The 20,209-nt window shown below is 46.1% G+C and overlaps 4 protein-coding genes across 9 annotated transcripts; 2 read left to right on the plus strand and 2 right to left on the minus strand.

The window, feature by feature from the left end:
- The first annotated feature begins 806 nt into the window (after positions 1-806).
- On the plus strand, positions 807-3,756 carry TNFAIP8L2 (TNF alpha induced protein 8 like 2). Of its 2 annotated transcripts, none has more exons than XM_004456005.3 (2): positions 807-884; positions 2,661-3,756. In XM_004456005.3, exon 2 carries the CDS (start codon positions 2,691-2,693, stop codon positions 3,243-3,245), a length of 555 nt encoding a protein of 184 aa, XP_004456062.1. In that variant the 5' UTR covers positions 807-884; positions 2,661-2,690; the 3' UTR covers positions 3,246-3,756. The 2 variants fall into 2 exon arrangements, with proteins under 2 accessions (XP_004456062.1, XP_004456061.1); XM_004456004.4 differs by lacking the exon at positions 807-884 and adding an exon at positions 1,469-1,656.
- On the minus strand, positions 3,755-12,109 carry LYSMD1 (LysM domain containing 1). 2 transcript variants are annotated; one of them, XR_009180281.1, is made up of 4 exons: positions 11,235-12,109; positions 5,358-5,722; positions 4,771-4,976; positions 3,755-3,924 (listed from the first exon to the last, which is right to left on the minus strand). XR_009180281.1 is itself a non-coding variant. In XM_058275354.1 (3 exons), exons 1-3 carry the CDS (start codon positions 11,412-11,414, stop codon positions 4,838-4,840), a joined length of 684 nt encoding a protein of 227 aa, XP_058131337.1. In that variant the 5' UTR covers positions 11,415-12,080; the 3' UTR covers positions 3,755-4,837. The 2 variants fall into 2 exon arrangements, 1 of the variants encoding a protein (XP_058131337.1); XM_058275354.1 differs by having other exon boundaries at positions 3,755-4,976; positions 11,235-12,080.
- A 55-nt stretch (positions 12,110-12,164) lies between these two features.
- Positions 12,165-14,707, plus strand: SCNM1 (sodium channel modifier 1). Of its 3 annotated transcripts, none has more exons than XM_004456002.5 (7): positions 12,165-12,311; positions 12,658-12,728; positions 12,974-13,062; positions 13,161-13,255; positions 13,377-13,465; positions 14,207-14,401; positions 14,558-14,707. In XM_004456002.5, exons 1-7 carry the CDS (start codon positions 12,183-12,185, stop codon positions 14,655-14,657), a joined length of 768 nt encoding a protein of 255 aa, XP_004456059.1. In that variant the 5' UTR covers positions 12,165-12,182; the 3' UTR covers positions 14,658-14,707. The 3 variants fall into 3 exon arrangements, with proteins under 3 accessions (XP_004456059.1, XP_004456058.1, XP_004456057.2); XM_004456001.5 differs by having other exon boundaries at positions 12,168-12,317; XM_004456000.5 differs by having other exon boundaries at positions 12,209-12,401.
- A 521-nt stretch (positions 14,708-15,228) lies between these two features.
- Positions 15,229-19,914, minus strand: TMOD4 (tropomodulin 4). 2 transcript variants are annotated; one of them, XM_012524266.4, is made up of 10 exons: positions 19,776-19,914; positions 18,573-18,737; positions 18,192-18,348; positions 17,757-17,873; positions 17,149-17,238; positions 16,862-16,992; positions 16,670-16,777; positions 16,142-16,285; positions 15,740-15,884; positions 15,229-15,341 (listed from the first exon to the last, which is right to left on the minus strand). In XM_012524266.4, the coding sequence occupies exons 2-10, from the start codon at positions 18,693-18,695 to the stop codon at positions 15,319-15,321; spliced, it is 1,038 nt and encodes a 345-aa protein (XP_012379720.1). In that variant the 5' UTR covers positions 18,696-18,737; positions 19,776-19,914; the 3' UTR covers positions 15,229-15,318. The 2 variants fall into 2 exon arrangements, with proteins under 2 accessions (XP_012379720.1, XP_004456060.1); XM_004456003.5 differs by having other exon boundaries at positions 19,748-19,913.
- Between the last annotated feature and the right edge of the window lie 295 nt (positions 19,915-20,209).

The following is a 20,209-nucleotide window of genomic DNA, read 5'->3' on the forward strand; positions in this document are numbered from 1 at the left end:
TCTGCGTCTTCAGAAAGGCTTCTTGGAGCCCTCTTATCAGAATTAGTCTATGCTTCCCTCTCGTAATTCTCTAAAGCTCAATTATGCTAATGGCATCGTTGCTTTGTATTATAGTTATCCATGCTTAGGTTTATCTCCCTGACTAGGCCGTATGATGCATGATGGTAATGAATATTTTTGCCTCATTCAGGAACTGTAACTTACCCTTATTTTTATACCACTTTAGCAGCTACAATGAGTCCAGGACTTGTTTCCTGTAGTGGCTCAGTGCTGTGCTGCCACCTGTTGGTCACATATGGTCCAGCGGACCTGGCCCCAGCACCTCCCTCCTTCAGTATTAAGGGTAATGACAGTCTGTGGCACCCTTACCCAGCCAGGTGCTAGATGTATATGCCTGTGCTAACACTTCCCCATAGTACCACCTTTCCCTGGCGACTTCAGGGACACATTCAGGCCAGCTGGTCCAGGGTCTGTCCCTGGAGTCTCCAGCCTTTCCCCACTTCTTTGGCCTTCACAACTTTCCCCACTGACCAGTGAACTGAACTTCACTTCTTCCTCAGTACCACAGAAACGTAAGAAAAGGGTCTCAAGGAACTGAGTATATAGGAAAAGCAGCCGCAAACAAAAATTGGAGAGTGAGGGATGTTATCCCTTCCCCCACCCCCTCAAGGAATCAAGGCTGTTTCCCACAGAGTTCTACTCCTTTTGGACTTGGTGTTATTTCCAGGAGGCTCTTGGTGATACTGTGAACCGGAGGTTGAGCAGACAGTAGGTGGGCGGGGCTTGAGGGGTGGGGCCAGGCCACAGGGCCCCTGACAGGAGCTTCTCCATTCTGTCAGATCTCCGGGAACATCCAAGGCAAGACTGGCACCAGCGTGCAGCAGGTGAGATACCGGCAACAACAGAAGGGTAGGCTTTAGGGGTGATGGTGGAAGGAGACTCTAGTTATTTCGCCTTTGCTTCCCATGTTGAGACTCTCACTTGATAGAATTCCTGGGTCCCCAGTGGAGATGACCAGCTGTTTTCCCTCGGGCAAGGCCGCCTCAGAAAGAAAGACATATTTTGGGATGGAGTGGGGCAGGAAAGGCTGAGGGACAGGAGTGGATAAAGGTGTACGGCAGAGTACAAGCGATGCAAGGAAATCTCAGGAGCCGTGGAGGTGGATGGGTAAGGGCCTGAGGGAGAGCATGGCCAGAGGATCACAGGGCAGGACCCAGAGAGAAAAACAGGCTGAAACAGGGAGAGAGGGAGAGGACAGTGGGTCAAACATGGACCGGACGGCAATGGGGGCAATGGAAAGCTGGGTAACAGGAAGGCCAAGGAGGAAGGAAGGCTCGCATGGAGCAATCTTCTCTTCCGCCTGTGGAGCAGGGCCCAGAAAACCCTGGGCCGAGCCAGAAGAAAAGCAAGGTTCCATGTTCCCATTGGACTGATTCAGCTGGGGAAGAAACCCCTCTAGTTACCCATTTCCCTTGCCTCTTCAGACTCCCATTTTGGTTTCGGGGAGAGGGTGAGGCTGCTCCTCACTGCGGTCATAGCCACATCCTGCAGAGCAGGGGAGGGGGAAGTTAGAAGCAAAACAACCAGCAGAACCACAGGCAAAGGAGATCTCCCAGCAGAAGCCCTCAGCTCTCTAGCACTGCCTTCCCTACTGAGGTACTTGTTTCTCATGCTTCCTCGGTGTGCTTCAACCTCAGTGAGAGTCAGGGAAGGAGGTTTCTTTGGATTACTTAGTTTGAAGGCCATTTCTGTCATTCAGCAGTGACTTTGGCCAAGTTGCTTACCTCTCTTAGTTGCAGTTTTCTCATTACTTAACGGGGATGTCAACCTTATAGAAAGTTGGGAAGACTGAGATAATAGCACTTGGCACACAGTAGGTTCTCAACAAATGTTAATTATTCTCATTAGAATTTCTAAGAGATATATATATATATATATATATATATATATATTTTTTTTTTTTTTTTTTTTTGAGGTATGGGGACCGGGGATTGAACCCAGGATCTCATATGTGGGAAGAAGCTGGTGCTTAACCACTGAGCCACATTGGCTTCCCTAAGTTGTTTTTGTCTGTTTGTTTGTTGTTTATTTTTGTTTTTAGGAGGCACCAGGGACTGAACCCAGGACCTCCCATGGGGCAAGCAGGCGCTCAACTACTTGAGCCACATCTGCCCCCGTTAAAGGCAGTACAGTGCGCGAGCTAAAATGGCTTTTTGATGTCAGAAAAAGTTGTGTTTGATGGGTAAATTATTGCACATATGCCTAAGTTTGCTCAGCTGTTAAACAAGAATAGTACCCATACCTCAATGATGTATGGTATACGTAGTGTTCAAAATGTAGCTGTGACAATTACCTGCCAGGTGGGCCCTATCTTCTCCATCACAGCAGCCACAGCCTATTTCCCCTTAAGACTTAACTTGTGGTAGGCTGGCCTCTGCAGCTGACATTCCTCCAGCCAAACACATCACTGCCCCTTGGTGCTACTTTGGAGATCAAGGTTTCCTATAGCACTAAAGGAGAAAAGTAGGGGCAAGGTGCAGTAATGAGGGGGTCCAGGGGAAAAAAGATAAGAAAGATGATGATGAGACAGAAAGCAAAGAAGAGACAGAAAGAGGAAAAGCCATTTAACTTTCTAAGGAAGCCTGTGGCCTTTCTTCCAGTGACTGACCACACCCCACCTCCCAGGAACCATGGAGTCCTTCAGCTCAAAGAGCCTAGCACTGCAAGCGGAGAAGAAGCTACTGAGCAAGATGGCGGGCCGGTCTGTGGCTCACCTCTTTATCGATGAGTCAAGCAGTGAGGTGCTGGATGAGCTGTACCGTGTGTCTAAAGAATACACGCACAGCCGGTCCCAGGCACAACGGGTTATCAAGGACCTGATCAAGGTGGCTGTCAAGGTGGCAGTGCTGCACCGCAGTGGCTGCTTTGGCCCTGGTGAGCTGGCCTTGGCTGCGCGCTTTCGCCAGAAGCTACGGCAGGGCGCAATGACGGCACTTAGCTTTGGTGAGGTGGACTTCACCTTTGAGGCTGCTGTGCTGGCCAGCCTGCTGACTGAGTGCCGAGATATGCTGCTGGAGCTGGTGGAGCACCACCTCACCCCCAAGTCACATGGCCGCATCCGCCATGTGTTTGATCACTTCTCTGACCCAGGTCTGCTCACAGCCCTCTATGGGCCTGACTTCACTCAGCACCTTGGCAAGATTTGTGATGGTCTCAGGAAGCTGCTGGATGAGGGGAAGCTCTGATAATCCTGATCCCAATATATTGCACTTGGGACAATGGCTGGCTGAGAAAACAACAGATAACGGGCTGTCTAATCCTACTCATTTGCACCAACGCTTTTCAGTCCTCAGGCTTCAGTCTCTCCCAAGAGTGCTTTTGGTTCAGAAACCACCCTGCCCCCAAACTGCTGGTGGAGAAGGAGCAATACTGAGGAGGGCCCGCCTCTCTCTCACTCCAGCCCCAAGACAGGAAACAAAGCTGCCTGAAAAAGATGAAGTGAAATCTGGAGCTTTCCCCATGAGGGAAGTTTGAAACAGGGAAGCCCCCTCTCCTATGAACCAGGGGAAAGGGGCACAGCCCATCTAAGCCCTCTGAGGACACTAAAGAAGGGGGGAAGAGACCCTTAGAGATATCTTAGCTCTCCATCTCTAGGCAGAGGCTGGACAGATACCAGAGGCTCTGTTCCAGAATACAGGAAGAAGGGGCCAGGGCAGGGAACATTCTCAAAGGGAAATAAAACTACTAAACCATGAACAGGGCTCAATGTTTAATCTCTCCAGCTTCTCACACCTTATGATCATCACAGAGGAAAGGAGGTATATAAACACCACTTATCTCACCTCTCACCATTTCCATACAGGAGACTGCGGCATATATCCAGTATCAATGAGGTTGTTTTGCCTACTTCTTCTGTTTAAGAAACTAAAAAAACAAAAACAAACCAAAAACCTGTACCGCAGATCAGTGCGACAAATTGCAAATAATTATGTAGTGAGGAGCAAGCCATGGATAGATAGGCTCTGGTGGGGTGGGGGGAGAGGTGTCTGTCCTTCTCTTTAAGTCCCAAGGCAATCCTTCTTCCACCCCTCCACCCCACCACAGGCTGAGCAGAGGAGCAGATTAGAAGGGTGAACTGGTAGATAAAGAATTCAGTTCCCAAAACTGTTGCTGTTTCTCAGAGCAAGATTATGAAGAAGTTATAGAGAATTTGTACGTCAAGGCTGAGGCCAAATCCTTTACCTTTTTACTGGGGGAAAGCCTGGCACAGTTCCCCATTCTTTGCAGCAGGACTAGATGATCCCCTATAACATACTTGGCTACGTAGGTGGGGAACCAGCAGTCACTGGCTTGCTGTTCCTGTGTTCCCCTCACCCTGGGGCTAGAGAAATCCCATTTTTTCAGTCACAAGTGGGAAAGAATAAGATACAGTAAATAAATATTACTTCAATATAGCACCAAATAAATTAGATAACCTAGTTGGGGATGGCGAGGAAGTTGGGGTCTAGAAGATTCCTGCTTCCCTGCTCCAAGGCCAAGGAATTGCAAAAAGGGATGGGAAAGGAAGCAAGGATATAAAAAGAACCTGTTGAATCTAAAGGACAATTTCAGATTCAGCCAAAGAACTGGGAAGGGGTCTAGTTCCCATCCCCTACTCTTGCCAATAATGTTAACTTCCTCAGGTAAGAAACCCTTGGATAGACAGGGAAACTGGAGTAGATGGAAGGAGTGGAGGGAGGTGGGCTGGGAAGCCATGTTCTCGAGCCTCACCTCGGGCTCCTCTCCCCCTCAAGTTGTTCCTTCAACATCTTGCTTCTCTCACTCAGTTCTGGGAATATCAGAGTTTGAAGATTTCATCCTCCTGGTCCCGTAGTGTCTGGGTCCGAGAGGTCCGGGTCAGGGGCACAGGACCTAGGACCGCTCGTTGCTGCATCCGAGGGGAGCTCAGGTGGGGACCTACATCCTCCCCAGGCACTCTGTAGGTGAGGAGAAAGAGGAAAGAATGACAGACCGAGAAGAACCTGAGAATGGGCCAAGAGGTACATGGGAAGGTGTCTCCTCCCCTAATACATGAGTTGGTTCCTCTAAGACAAGATTCTCACCCTGTGGATGAACCCCAACCCTAATACTCCTTCAGGGACCATCAGAGCAGTAAGAACAGCCAACTATTTTATTCCAGTGAGTGCCTAGATCCATCTATCCCAGCAGCCACTGGCTCTGCTCATTGTCTTGGGGCCACCAAGGGGAGAGGTATCCTCTTGCCTGTGTTGCCATGGTGCATACTTGTATGCTTGGTAAGGTGAGTTTAGAACAGAGGAGTTCATGGAATGGCTTTTAAGGAACCACTCAAGACTTACCTGCTTTCCCCTTTTTTCAGCTTCTGTGCAGCAGCCTTCTTCGACAGGCTGATCTGTGAATCAAGCTTCTTAAGGAAGTCAGAGGCAGAGAGGTCATGGATGGGCTTGGGTATTTCCTGGGCAGGTGTGGGAAGGATGTCACCATTGGCGTGCCCTGAACCTGTCTCTTGCTTCTTCTTCTCAGACGAGTGTAGCCCAGTTTCATCTTTACTTGACTGTACCTCTTCCAGTCCATCTTTCTCTTCCTCAGAATCCAAACCATTGAACAGGTCTCTGGGCTCTGTCAGGATGGGAATGTAGAGGATTTTCTTCAGGAAGATGGAGTCATTAGTATAAAGGCGGTTTGCACGTTTAATCTGTTCCATCTTAAAAGAAAGAAGTCATCAGAATTAATAATAGTAATAGCAATCTTACATTTGTATAGCATTTCATGCTTTTTAAAGTGATCACACAGAGTCTTATTTGACTCTATGACAACCAAATATTATTGAGAACTCCAAGAATCTAGAATATTACATTCTAGATCAGGGCGGGGGGTGGGGTAAGGAATGGGGAGTTAATCCTTAAATTGTACAAATTTCTATTTGAGTTGATTATAAACTTTTTGAAACAGGTGCTGGTGATGGTAGCACAACATTGTGAAGATAATTAACAGCACTGAATTATATATGTGAATGTGGTTAAAAGGGGAAAATGGTAGGTCATATATATGTTACTAGAGAAAAAAATCAAAAGAAAAAATAACATGTCTGTACAATACAGTGAACCTTATTGTAAATGATGGACTATAGTTAATAGTACAGTTATAAAAATGTTCTTTCATGAATTATAACAAATGTACCATAGTAATGCAAGGTGTTAATAATAGGGTGGTATACGAGGAAAACATACACTCTAACGTAAACTATGGACTATAGTTAATAGTACAATTATAATATTCTTTCATCAACTGTAACAAAGGTACTACACTAATGCAAAGTGTTAATAATAGGAGGAATATATGGGAACTCTGTATTTTCTACATGGTTTTTCTTTAAACTTACAACTCTCTAATAAAAAAAGTTATTAAAAAAATTATTGAGAATTCCGAAGACCTGTTTATGGGGGTTATAGCTATCGGTATTTAATGCATTATAAATTAAAACTGAAAAATATAAATCACATGATTAAAAAATAACACATTAAGGCAGGAAAAAACCACACATTACATGTTAACATAAATATTTTAATGAAAAAAACTATATTTTCCAAAACAAAACAAAAAATGTAATGAGAAAAGAGGCAATTATTCTACATTTTTGCAAATCACTTTAATGTCTGACAACAGAAGACAGCTGGATTCTCATATCTTCTTCTACATTCAATCTATTGCAGTCTCTGGAAAATTCCACAGTATACTCATAAGAGTATGAATGAAAAAGGCAAATAATGTCTTATATTGTTACTATGAAAATAGTTTTTACCTTCCAGATCCCTGAAAGAGTCTTAGAGATCCTTAGGGGGTCCCTGGAACTCACTTTGAAAACCACTGTTAAAGATGAAGGAACTTAGGCTCAGAGAGGTTAAATTACTTGCCTAAGATTATCTAGCAAGCTAATGACAGAGCTAATGCTATACCTGCTAGGAGTGCTTTTCCCATTATAATACTAGCACTTTCACTGATCAAATATTTATTAAGTAACTATTTATTTATTCATTATCAAACATAATGAACCTAATGTCATCCTCAACTCATAATTTTTCTTTTATCACCCATGCCCAACTGATAACATAAGTGTTTCAAAAATCTCTTCCATATCTGGTCTTATTTTCAGGTCTATTGCCGTTGTCTCAGAACAGACCCTTAATACTTCTGCAACAGTTTTTTAACTGGTCTTCCTCTCTCCTTTTCTCCTCCTCCTCCACTCTGCTGACATCCACCTTTCTAAAAAACAAATCAGATCAAATCACTACCCAACCACGCTTATAAGCCTCCTCTGGTTTCCTACGGGCTAAAAGAGAAATCCAAATTAGTATTCAACGCCTTTCTCAATCGAACCCCCACAGGAAATGCTGACCCTCATCTCTCTTTTTCTGCCAACTATACATTTTGCATCGTCAACTTTTCACTCTTCTTTGACCATTTCATGTCTTCACATTTTTGTGTCTTTATCTATGTTGTTCCACTGTTCCTTCAACCTGAAGCATCTCCTTGGTAGCCCCTTCTCTGCCTGGAAAAGTTTTACTCTCCAACTATCACTGTCTTTGCGTTACTCTCTTCAGGGCTCCAAAGGATACTGTAAATACGGCAATAATAATACCTATCCTATTATGTTGTTATTCATCCCTTTGCATTTTGTCTTGCCTGCTACTCCTGAGTCCTTTTAAGGGAAGGGATAGTGACTTGCTGTCTCTGTATCCCAAGGTGCTCTTCAGCAACCCATAAGGCTTGGCATTTACCAGGGGCTCATTATTGCTATGTGACTAAATAAACTAGATGATAAATAGAGAAACCACAGATATAACCTAACAGTATTTTATTATCAGAAAGTCAGGTGGTCAGACTTACTGAAAACTCATCTCACATTGGCACTAGGATGGAAAGCATATTTCTTATAGCTGTCAAATATCAAAGCAGTTTCTACCCTGGGGCAAGATTATTATAATAAATTTGATTAATAAAATCTTATAGTATTATAATGTGTTAAAAAATAAAACCAGATTAATGTGAATAATAAAAAGAAGTAAAACTGGTTTGTACTTTTGCACTTTTAATTTGCCAGCTTTCATGCTATTAATTTTATTTTGCCTAGATAATAAGCTAGGTTCCTTCCAGCTCCAAGATGCTATGAATTACACTGTGAATTTTCCGTTGCTTTTATTACTTCCTGGAAATGAAACCTTATGTTATATATGTTACCACAATTAAAAAAAAAATGTAACCAAGGCCAAAATTTATACAGGTCATAGCCACAGTCAGTATTCAAGAGCTAGAAAGGCCCTCAGAAGCTAGTTTGTATAATAGGGCAGTTAAAAGTGAGGTTTCAGAATGAGACATCCTGGTCTGAATCCTAGCTCTACCAATTATACTAATTGCATGATATATGGCAGCTTACCTTATCTCCCTAAGTATTAGTTTCCTCAACTTTATTTTTTTAAAGATTTATTCTATTTATTCCCCCCCACTCCATTGTTTGTGTTCGCTGTCTGCTCTCTGTGTCTATTTACTGTGTGCCCTCTGTATCTGCTCTTCTTCTATTTAGGAGGCACAGAGAACTGAGCCTGGGACCTCCCTTGTGGGAGAGAGGCGCTCAGTTGCTTGAGTCATCCCCACTCCCTGCTTTTGTAGTGTCTCTCACTGTGTTTCCTCTTTGTGTCTCATTGTTGTGTCAGCTTGCTGTCTTGCTCGTCTTCTCCAGGTGGCACCTTGAAATGAATCTGGTACCTCCCATGTGGTAGGTGGGAGCTCAATTGCTTGAGCCTCATTCACTTCCCAGTTTCCTCAACTTTAAATGGAACAGTTACACCTACCTCACAGAGTCTTATGAAGATAATGAGATAATATATGTAGAGAGTTTGGCACATAGAAAGTAAATGATAGGTAGATAATAACCTTATTATTGTTACTATATATTATATACTATATATATTATGTAATTATATATTATTATTTTACAAATGGTGAGGAAATTGAAACCCCAGAAGAGGGAAGTGGCTTATGCAAAGTCACTCAACTAGTAAGCAGGAGAATGGGTCTAGAACCTAGGACTTTTCTTCATTAGACTACAGATATTTGCACACCAATGTTTACAGCTACATTATTCAACATTTGCCAAAAGATGGAAGCAACCTAAGTGTCCATCAACTGATGAATGGATAAAATGTGATATATACATACCATAGAATATTATTCAGCTATAAAAAGAATGAAGACCTGATATATGCAACATGGATGAACCTTGAAGACATCATGTTGAGTGAAACAAGCCAGATACAAAAGTACATATTGCATGATCTCACTGATATGAAATTAGAATAAGCAAACTCAGAAAGTCAGAATCTAGAACATAGGTTACCAGGGGATGGGGTGTAGGGTATAGGGAGTTAAGGCTTAAAAGTGCAGAGTTTCTATTTGGGATGATGGTAAAGTTTTGGTAATGGATGGTGGTGATGGCAAGGCAACATTGTGAACACGATTATCAGCAATGAACTATATATTTGACATGATTAGAAGGGGGAAATTTTAGATTGTATATATGTTACTAGAATGAAAATTAAAAATCAAATCCATGCCACTGCACAACACAGTGAACCCTAAGTTAAACCACAAACTATAGTTAATACAATTACAAAAACGTGCTGTCATCATTTGCAACAAATGTTCCCCACCAATGCAAGGTGTTAATAATAGGGTGGTATACGGGAATCCTGTATTTGATGCATGATTCTTCCTAAGCCTACAACTTCTCTAATAAAAAAATATATTTTTTTAAAGTAACATTTAAGCAGAGATCCAAAGACTGTGTCAGAATTAGCCAGGTGAAGAAGCCAGTGAAAGATAGCTATGTATAATTTCCAGACGTGAAACCAAAAGAAAATTCAGTCTGGCAAAACTTGGTGGGGTTCTATTGGCACTCTAGGCAGGACAGTTCATCATGGTGTGACACACCAGCCTACTAAGTGGTGACTACTCCCACTGGCACATATTTCACAGCGCCCCCTGGTGGTGATATGGGGTACTGCCTCCAGAGGAGAAGAGCTGGGGTGCCTAATCAGGTTTGTGGGAGGGGGGTAGAGGAGACAGGGAGTGGGAGAAAAACTTCTCTGATATTTACAGTAAATACTAAATACTACAAGACTCACTGGTAACCCAGATGCCATCTATGCATGGCTTCTGAGACCCTAATAAATCCAGGGCTACCCATACTTTCATACCAACTCCCTTTGCTTAGGCAATGGCCTCAAAACCTGCACTGATGTTCCAAAGCTGTCCCCTTCCAAGTAAAAATTAACTTCTTCTGATTTCCTGCCCTTTATTAATATCTCTACAAATTCACCACAGTCTGCCATCTTACAGTCACTTTTTGTGTCCCTGACCATTTCTCACTAGACCATAAATTATGTGACGGCAGCAACCACATATTTTATTTATGTTTTCTATCTCCCAAGATGTTATTACAGTGCTTCAAGTATAGGAATCATAAAAAATGTTGGCTAAATCCAACATTTGTTTGTGAGATTGAATAGGATATGGGAGGGGAAAAAAAAAACAACCCGTATCAACTTAAATGCAGTATATTTTTACACCTATCAAAAATACCCTCTGCAAGATCTAAAATACTTGGTGAAGAGAGTACCTACCCGGAAGAAGGCAGAGCATTGAGGGAGGGAACTAGAACAAGACAAGAAAGGCACCCAGGAACTTAGAACTAAAAACCAGCTCTCCATTATTTGCTGTAAATATTTAATCATTCCCAATTAAAGTTTCTATGTGGTCAGACAGACCTGTTTGAATCCCAGCTCTTAGACACTCATTAGCTATTTGACTCAGGTCAAATTGGTTAACCAATCTGTCTCAGTTTCTTCATCTGCAAAAAGAGGACAATAATCATATTCTTGATAGGGACATGAGGATCAAATAAGCCAATGTATGAACAGTAACTAACATAGTGTCTGTAGGCTGTAATAAATGGTAGCTGCTCCTCTCCACTGGGATAGTGGGACAGGATTTGTCCCGACCAGACAGTGTGCAACATTGAGATAGGTAAACAAACAAAAGGATATAGGTGAACAGACCAGAGCCAATTAGGAAAAATTCCAGGGAAGTTGTCTAGAAGGGCCACTATAGTCTTCTGAGGAATAAGCTCTTCTAATTGGTTCCAGTCTTGGGAGACTCACCGTTACCCCGTATTTGAGTGATAGTCCAGCCAGGGTATCTCCGGGTTCCAACTGATGCTCCAGGCGTCTTTCCCTCACTGGGGAGCAGGCAGACTGCACCAGGCTACCATAAGAACGAGCCCGGCTTCCCTGAAGCAGTCCTGACCCCCCAAGGGGGGCCTGTCTAGAGGGAGAGGCCATCTCCTCAGCTGGGTTTACGAAGGAGGAGGCCCGGCTAAGTGGCCGACAGTGACCTCCAGTGACGGCTAGTGATTGCCCCGAGGTCTGGAAACGGATATCCAAAGGATATTTTCTCTCTTCTCTCCTAAACCTCCCCACCCCAACCCCTCGCCCTCAGCTCCCCTTTACTGCCCAAACCTCCGTCCCCGTCACTCCAGCCCTTTCCCCGCCTTCTCTTCTTCTTCCTTCAAGTCCCTTTCCTTCAGTTTCCACTTAAGTCTTCCTTCACAGCCCACCAACCTTCGACCTCCCACAACTCCTCGCTACACTGACCTGACCTTTGAGTTCTAGATTCTCTCCTCAACACCCTTTTCTCAGTTTGTCCCCGCAGCCAGGCAGCCCGGTCTCTGGGCACCCCCTCACTCCGGCTCCGCCCCGTCCAGGGGTTGGTTCGTTAGGGTCAGGAACAAACCAGGCCCACCCCAGGAGGGCAGTTGCCGCAGACGAAGCTCTTAAGTATGGCAAGCGTTTGTAGTCCTCTTCCCATTCAGAGATCCTAACAAGCCCACTGGGCATCGGATCGGTCACACCCTCAACTCCGGGCTCAAGCATCAGCTCCACATCTAGGTTCTCGTCCCTCCAAACGCCCCGAATTTGCTAAAACGCAAGGGTTGGTTTCAGACGGGCGGCAAGCTCTTTGAGAAAAGACTTCATTTCCCAAAACGCTCCGCGCCCGTGAAGGCTCAGAGAGGCACCGGAAATGCAGGTCGCTTCCCACGAGTGGTGGGCATGGGCGTCGCGCAGTGCATGCAGGGAAGGACATCCCCGGAAGTAAGGAGGCTAACCGGAAAGAGACCCGAAGAGGGAAAGGAGACGCCCCTCGCTTGCTACGGTGGCCTGAAAGGAGTGGATGATGCGGTACTAGTGAGTTTGTCGCTTCTGGGAATCACAATAGCGATGTCTTTCAAGAGGGAAGGGGACGATTGGAGTCAGCTCAATGTGCTCAAAGTAAGCGCGAGAGGAGAGGGTCTGGAGCAGTTTCAGTCGCCCTGTGACGGTTGTGAAGGAGCCTTACTCCGTTGCCTTGGCAACAGCTCCAGGGGCGGGAGGGAGCCTGGCTGCTAGAGCTGGGTGGTATCCCCTTCTTCCTCCTCTGATCGCTGTTCTCTTCACGGTCCTTACTCCCTTTGACTCCTCATCCCTGTGCGTTCCCTTCTTCCTGTTTTGTTGATCCCGTCCGGATTTCTTTCCCCACTCCCTGCAGAAACGAAGAGTCGGTGACTTGTTGGCCAGTTATATTCCGGAGGATGAGGCACTGATGCTGCGGGATGGACGGTGAGAGCGATGAGTGGCTCAAGTCCGAGGTTTCTGCGGTTACAGGCTCAATGAACTGTTGTTAAGGAGGCGATTGGGAGTACCTAGGAGTCTTTGGCGGGAGTGAGGGACTGGAAGAGAAAGGATATGGGTGGTGGTGCTCCGGAGACCTGGAGGTTGGTCTTTGGAAAGGGCTGGTAGGACAGGGTGGGACCTACGATAGGGACCCAACGGGACCAATTATCCTCTTCTCTCCACCTCCCCAGCTTTGCTTGTGCCATCTGTCCCCACCGACCTGTATTGGACACCCTGGCCATGTTGACTGCCCACCGTGCCGGCAAGAAACATCTGTCCAGTAAGTTTGGAGGAAGACAGGAGATAGAAACTAGACTCCTGGAATCTTCAGATCACTCTTGTTACTGTGCTTTTAATTTCCTTTCCCTTGCTCCTCAGGCTTGCAGCTTTTCTATGGCAAAAAGCAGACAGGTAGGGGAATGGAGCAAAATCCAAAACAGCAGAGTGAATTGAGGGAGGAGACCAAATCTGAGGTAATTAAAGGAGAGAGTGTGTGTCCCAGGCAGGACCCTGCCACGTGGACGCCCCAGGCTTGAAAGGCTTTGGCTGCTCTCTAGCTCTGAAGGCTCTAACTGTCTCCCATTTCCACGCCAGGCTCCTCTGCTGGCCCAGACTCGATTTATCACCCAGAGTGCTCTACACAGAGCTCCCCACTATAATAGCTGCTGCCGCCGGAAGTACAGGTCTGTGGGATGGAAAATCCAGAGGATGATATGGTGATTTGAGGTTGGGAAATAGGGAAAGTAACATTGCTATTAGCTCTTACATTTAGGTCCATGATACATTTTGAGTTAATTTTTGTATATGGCATGACGTAGGGGTCCAATTCATTGTTTTGCATGTGGATCATTCAGTTGTCCCAGTATCATTTGTTGAAAAGACCATTCTTTCTCCACTGAGCATTACTGCATTAGGAGGAATTAAGAATTGGACAATAACTGTGAAAAGGTATTTCATTTCACTTTGGTTAGATGGAGACAGTGGATCGAAAAAAAACCCAAAACTATGGTATAGGAATCAATCTTAAGGAAGGGAGGAACAGGAGTTAGACAGTTCTAAAACTTGTTTTCCAAATTGTATCCTGAGGGATAGGAGAGTTCTGGAGATGTTAATTGGTATTCCAGGAAAAAGAAAATTTTGTGATGTTTAGATAGTTTGGGAAATAGTGCTTTGTAATCCTATTTGAAGAGGAGTAATGTTAGCATATTTTAAGGGCTCTACAAAGTCTTGAAATTTAAAAAAACTTAAAAAAATTTTAATATAGGCTTTCCCAAATTCATTTGATTGTAAAGTTCTTTTTATGCAGAATACTTAGTACTATCTGGAGAAACAGTTTAAGAAACTCTGCTTTTAGGGGTTGGGAATCATAGGAGAGTTGGTCCTTCCTTTATGGCATTTACATAGTTTGATCTTTTTCTACCCAGACCAGAAGCCCCTGGTCCTTCTGTCCCCCACTCCGCTTTACCACCCCCAGAAGTTGAATGCCACAGTGGGAAGACCAGCAGGGAACCTGAGCCTGGGGCTGGTCCACAGGCCAACGAGTCAGCAACTGCCTCAGCCCCTCCACCCATGAGCCCCACAAGAAGACGAGCCCTGGATCATTACCTCACCCTTCGAAGGTGAGTATGCAGAATCACTTTCCTCAGATTTTCTCTTTTCTCTCTGACCCTCCTTTTTGCAGATATACTCAATTGTTTATTTTTTCTTGTCCCCACTAACTACTTAAACTTCCTTTCCTCATTCTGACCAATTCTGTTTTCTCTGATGTTTTCCAGCTCTGGATGGATCCCAGATGGACGAGGTCGATGGGTAAAAGATGAGAATGTTGAGTTTGACTCTGATGAGGAAGAACCCCCTGATCTCCCCTTGGATTAACACTCTCTTTCCCCATTTAATTCACAAATAAACTACAACAGTCACCGGGAGCCTAACTTTCCTCAAGTCTGGTTCCTTGTCCCATCTCAGGGATATACTCAGCCTGGCCACTCCTTCCCTGCAATGTACACAGCTCCCCATACTTCTAACCCTTCCCCCACCTTCACCCAAAGTCATGCCAAGCGTCAGCTGCATGCAGCCCGGTGCCCTATTAATAAGTCTGTCAGAAGGAGGTCCTTGCCCTTCATGTTGTCTGCCTCTTCCCTACCTCCACTCAAAGTCCTTTACACCTTTCAAATGACATTAGGTATAGGTAGGCACTGGGGGGCCTGGCCACATCTGGAACTAGGGCTGAGCCAAATAGCTAGTGAAAGGAGATGAGACTAAAGGCACTGGCAGGGTTATGGGGAACACCAAGGGAGGGAGCTCCCCCACCTCCTCCTAGTAACCTGAACCTCCCTGCCTGCTGATCCCCAGAGTATAAATAATCCCCTGGTGAATTGGCAGTAACCCTTAGGAGTTAGCGCCAAGATTCCCACACCAGAGCCCAAGGAAGGTGGCAGGCAGAGTAGACAGAAGGGCCTTTATTTACAGGAAGGGGATAGATGAGGATTTACGTGTCCAGGACTCCCAGTTCTAGTTGGTAAAGGGAAAGGCAATGTTATCTCTTCTTTTGCTGGCGACCTGAAAGGGAGGAAGAGTAATAAGCACAAGCCTTTGTTCCACGTCTTGCCTTCCACAAGGCACTCTTCTCCTGTTTTAGAGCTTTAGCCAGACTCTTACAAAGGTAGTGTCTTAGGCCACCTGATAGGCCTACCCCACATTAACAAAACAAGAAATCATACCACACATAAAAATACCATGCCTCTATACAGGTATCTCTAGCTTCCTTTCAACCTCTCCACTGGGCAGTGGACTTTTCAATCTACTTTCTAATCATTCATGGGATCTCAACTTCGATTATCTCTTCGGCAGCACCCCAGGCTGTTCATTACTCACTAAGGCTGCTTTCTGGAGGAGGATCCACCAGCATCTGCACCTTCTTACCCTCTCCCCCACACATCATGTTTGCAGTCACTCACGTAGTTCATTGTTGCGGGTCATGGCCTGGGCTGCCCGAGCTCGTGGCCCCTGCTGTGTGAAGTGGTAGCCAAAGCGGACAATGGAGGGACACTGCTCTAGCACGGTGGCCATCTCCATCTCCACTGCATCGCCAGGCCAATGGCGCTGAGGGAGGGAGAGGCAGAGGCTGTCAGCCACCCTCTCTGTGCTGCACACCATTCCAGACCACGGACTTCTCTAAGGGGTCAAAGAGGCTTATTTCTTCAGAGTGGGTGACTGGACTTATTGGCTTGGCCCCCCTCATAGAGCCAATGAAGAGAAGTCAAACAAGATTAAATGAGAGAGCTGCCCCAGTGGCTGGCTTAAGGTTGGGGCTCAGTGAGCACTGGCTGAATGCAAAGACCAGGGGAGGGGATGCTAACCTGGTTGTCTACACGGAGCTCAGTGAGGGTGGCATTTTCCCGAACTGCCTTCAGCACAGCCATAAGCCCTGTGCCGCTAATGAAGTTGGATTCGATGTTGAGGCTTTGGAGGGTACGATTCTCACGCAACATGCCAGCCACCGCCTGGGTAGTAGGGACTTGGGTTAGAATTAGGGGACAGTTTCACAGATGACTGAGGAGAGAAAGAACAGGAGCAGAAGGGAAATAGCTCTTGGAGTATACTGGGGGAGCTGTAAGTGGGGCTAGAGGAGGACAGAAGTGAAGGCAGGTTTTAGGGGAAAGCAGGGGGATTAAGTGTACAGTGGAGTTGGCCATGTTAAAAGAAGATGTGGCTCTTTGGGAAAATGACTGCAGAGTTGTGACCCATAGGGCAGAGGATAGGAGTCTCCATCAGGGCTGCCCTAAGAGCACAGGACAGGAATAGCATTGCCCAGCACATACTTTATGACAGCCCCGCTGGGGTGCATGTTGTGGGGGGAGAGGGCTGGGGAGGTCAACTAGCCTTACATTGGCGATGGGGTCACCACTTCTTGTGGCCACTAGACTGAAGCTCCGGATGTAGGTATTTGTCTTCATCGCTTCACACAGCTCAGTTAGCATGGGTATTGGGATGTCCTATCAGCACAATGGGAAATCGTGGGCTGGGGAACTCTGACAAGGGCAGAGTTATTCTAGTAGGGTTTGGAGGATCCTACTTACCTGTATGTTATTGAGATTCACCTCCTCCAGCTCCTTGTCATTGCTTTGAACCTTCTTTAGGATCTCCTCGATGTTTGTGGGATTTGGAGGTTCATCTGGCACTGGCTTATACTTATCAGGCTGTACCACACCTGGTAGTTGAGGGCAGGAAGGGAACCCCAACATGTCCCCCAATCTCCCCATTGGCCCTCTTATCACTCATACACTCATGCCTTTTGTAATCTTTCCTCAGACTCTGAGCAGGCTTACCAAGAGCCATGGGAACCACACTCCCCAAACACACTTACTGCTAATGCCTTCAGTGTTGCAGATTTCTCCGCTGCAGATGGCATCATAGTATTGCTTGTTGCTCATCAGTGTGTACATGCCCAGAATTGCTAGAGCAGGTAAGCAGAGGGTCCACAGGGAATGAGGAGAAGGGGCTTGTCCAAGCACCTCACCACCCCAATCATTCTGAATCTGCTGCAACATTTTTGAAGTCTGACCCTTCCACTCTTCCAAAGAGGTTTCCTACCCTCCCTAGGCCCAGGGATTCCTTCCATAAACTGTCCGAGATGGCCCTTTTTAAAACATTAAGATAGGGCTAAGGGAAGGTCCCTAAGGGGTCACTAGAGGGAGAGAGAGTGGGAGTCTGTACAGACCCCTCTCCTGATTTTGGCTAGAATAGCTCCACTTTTATTTGCTTTTATAAACCTGTTAAGATTGCCCTTGAGGTATTAACTTGTTACATTTAAAAATGAATTAATGCATAAAAAAGAAAAAGAAAAAGAAAAAATTTTAAAAACCACTGCTTGAGGCTTTTTCAGACCTCCATATCCTGGTTCAGGGCCTTCCCCACCAGGCTCGTGCTAGGGCTCGGATACCCCATCCTCCTCAACTTCCCACAGCTGCTCACCTGCAATATCACACATTTCAGCATCTGTGGCATTAGCCAATGCCTCTTCCAGCTCTGGTTCCAGGGTGATCTGCTCCTGTGCTGGGATTTCCCTCTTGGGCTGAATATAGGGTTTCCCTGAGGGAAAATAAAGGATGGCTCAGAAATAGGCTATTTCTTTCAAGATCCTGGCCTCCAGCTTCCTTTCCTTCTCTGGGAAGTGGAATGCTGAGGTCACTAGGGAACACTGGGAAGCCTGGGTCTTCTACAAACTCAGGAATCACTACCCTGGGTCCCTTGTGCTCTCATAAGAACAGAAGAATGCAAGCCTGGCATGTGGGCTCAGGACGCCTGAGGCTCTGGGTAGCTAGAAGCTGGAAGCTGGAAGCTGGAGGGAGGACATGTGAAAGACAGTCATTTGGGTTCTGGGAGGCTTGGACATCAGGGTCCCCATACCCTTCTTCTCGCCTGTGAAGGGCACCAAGTCATCACGCTCTTTGACCTCTAGTGCCTGTTGCTCCAGGTATTGCAAAAGGGCCTCTCGGTCCAGTGGCCCCGTTGGGCTCTTCTTTGTCTGGTCACGTTGTCTTAGTCCAGCTGGCAGGAGCATGTTCTTAGGGATGAGTTTTGGGGAGCAAGTCAGACCCCCCCTCTGAGCTGGGGCACCTATAGGGTTCCCTAAAACATCTCCAGAGTTCTCTTCCCTGTCCCTCTTGGGACTCCTGGCACTGTTGGCAGCCCTGGACTCAGCCACCCAGGGGCCAGCACCTTCCCAAATGCTTGGGGACTGCCCCTGGTTCCCTGTGGATGGTCTGGACTCCCCACTAGAGCTCCTACCTCGGGGTCCATCTCCTGCAGCTCGCAGTCCAGCTGCTCTAGCTCCTCAGGGCTCAAGGTTCTTAGGATCTCATCTTCATCAATGTCTCTGTATTTCTCCAGTTCCTTTTGATACGATGACATGGCGGCTCCCACCCCTTCCCCACTGTGAGGAGCTCAGGGAGCCTGGGGACATGGGGAGAAGGGCTGAACAATGGAAGAAGTAGATGCGCACAGTAGAGACACAAAGAGACCAGCTAGGGGGCAGAACAAGGACCAGGATGCCTTGGAGGTTAGAAATCTAGTTGGGAATGGGAGAATGGGGGAAGAAGGTTAGGTTGTTTGGAGTCAGAACCATAGCCTCCTTCTTCCTCCTTCCCCAGATTCGAGTCACTCTGGATGGGGATCCAAGGCATCCGAATTAGGTTTGCCTTCTCACTGTATGACAGAGAAATCTTGGCAGCACTCATCCCCTATAACCTCGCTCGTCAGTGTCTCTTGCCCTAGCACAGCTGTTGGGGACCCTGTCAGCACAGTTGGCTGAAAGCCCAGTTCCTATTGAAAGGAAGTGGGGCGGAGGGTAGTAGGGAGCTTGAGGGAAATTCCTACTCTCTTCCCCATAATCCAGCCTCTTCCCCAAACTGGTTAAGCAAAGCAAGGATTGGGGAGAAAAAGAAAGCAGACAGTTCTCTTGCCCCACTTCCATTTCTTTTTATTGTACGGGGATCAAGATTCCATTCCAATGTTTGCTAAAATTTTAAATCCTAAGGGAAAGCCACGGTCCAGAGAGCCTGGGGGACTTTGAGGTTAGGGGAAGGGTGACAAGGCCTAAACACCCATAATTTGTCCCTGACTTTGGAAGGGAAGGTGACACCAGACTTAATGGGTAGGAAATGCCTTATAAATGGGATAAAGTATCTCTGAAAACAGTGAGAGGATTAAATTTGCCCAAACTTTTACAATATGAAAAATGTACACAAGCTGCACATACACACCATGCTGAATATGAACTATCCACAAAGTTGTGAGACAGTTACATTGACAATGTACACTATACACAGTTAAGGGATAGGACAGTGGCGGAAACATACATGGCATGACAGAGGCACACTCCTTATCATTCCCAATAGGAGCCACTCTCTCCTCCCATGCCCCGCCAGACTCTGATCCATAAACCCCCTGCCTTCCCCACCTACCCGTCCTGGTGGCCACCTCCCTTCTCACCTCCCCTTCTGTCGGTCTGTCTGTTCTGCTGGAGCACCGTCCCAGCAGCAGGAGGAGCCTGGTGCTGGGGAGAGGGTGGAGGAACAGTGAGCTCAGCATTTTATTATTTTAGCTCTGGCCAGGTGGGGGGTAGTGGGAGATCACATATACACAGCCCCCATACCCTGCCCAACCCTGAGAGCCTCTAGTGGCCACTAACAGCCATGGCACCTCCTCTCATTCTCTTCTTAAAAGTCCCAGGGAGACTCACTGGAGTCCTGTGAGAATCAGATAGTTCCTACTTATTCAGCACCTGCTATATTCAAAGCAGTACTCTGGGATATATAGGCAAATGTTAGGCTTTTGTTTGGTGTCTGTTCTTACAGCATTTATAATCTACTTGAAGTTATATAATTTTAAAAAACCCATAAATCATAAAAATAAAAGCTATCAAA

This window comes from Dasypus novemcinctus, chromosome 13, assembly GCF_030445035.2.
Source record: "Dasypus novemcinctus isolate mDasNov1 chromosome 13, mDasNov1.1.hap2, whole genome shotgun sequence".
In the NCBI taxonomy this organism is placed as follows: domain Eukaryota; kingdom Metazoa; phylum Chordata; class Mammalia; order Cingulata; family Dasypodidae; genus Dasypus; species Dasypus novemcinctus.

What these genes read in the sequence shown, in the direction of transcription:
- LYSMD1 (XM_058275354.1), bottom strand. Translation starts at nt 11,414, where the DNA reads ATGGCCTCTCCCTCTAGACAGGCCCCCCTTGGGGGGTCAGGACTGCTT. An exon ending in CACTCAAATACGGGGTAACG is followed by an intron (nt 5,723 to 11,234) that starts GTGAGTCTCCCA and finishes CTTTCTTTTAAG; the next exon opens with ATGGAACAGATTAAACGTGC. An exon ending in CTGAAAAAAGGGGAAAGCAG is followed by an intron (nt 4,977 to 5,357) that starts GTAAGTCTTGAG and finishes CCTCACCTACAG; the next exon opens with AGTGCCTGGGGAGGATGTAG.
- TMOD4 (XM_012524266.4), bottom strand. Translation starts at nt 18,695, where the DNA reads ATGTCATCGTATCAAAAGGAACTGGAGAAATACAGAGACATTGATGAA. An exon ending in TGCAGGAGATGGACCCCGAG is followed by an intron (nt 18,349 to 18,572) that starts GTAGGAGCTCTA and finishes CTCATCCCTAAG; the next exon opens with AACATGCTCCTGCCAGCTGG. An exon ending in CTTCACAGGCGAGAAGAAGG is followed by an intron (nt 17,874 to 18,191) that starts GTATGGGGACCC and finishes ATTTTCCCTCAG; the next exon opens with GGAAACCCTATATTCAGCCC.
- TNFAIP8L2 (XM_004456005.3), top strand. Translation starts at nt 2,691, where the DNA reads ATGGAGTCCTTCAGCTCAAAGAGCCTAGCACTGCAAGCGGAGAAGAAG.
- SCNM1 (XM_004456001.5), top strand. Translation starts at nt 12,183, where the DNA reads ATGGGCGTCGCGCAGTGCATGCAGGGAAGGACATCCCCGGAAGTAAGG. An exon ending in GAGTGGATGATGCGGTACTA is followed by an intron (nt 12,318 to 12,657) that starts GTGAGTTTGTCG and finishes CACTCCCTGCAG; the next exon opens with AAACGAAGAGTCGGTGACTT. An exon ending in CTGATGCTGCGGGATGGACG is followed by an intron (nt 12,729 to 12,973) that starts GTGAGAGCGATG and finishes CCACCTCCCCAG; the next exon opens with CTTTGCTTGTGCCATCTGTC.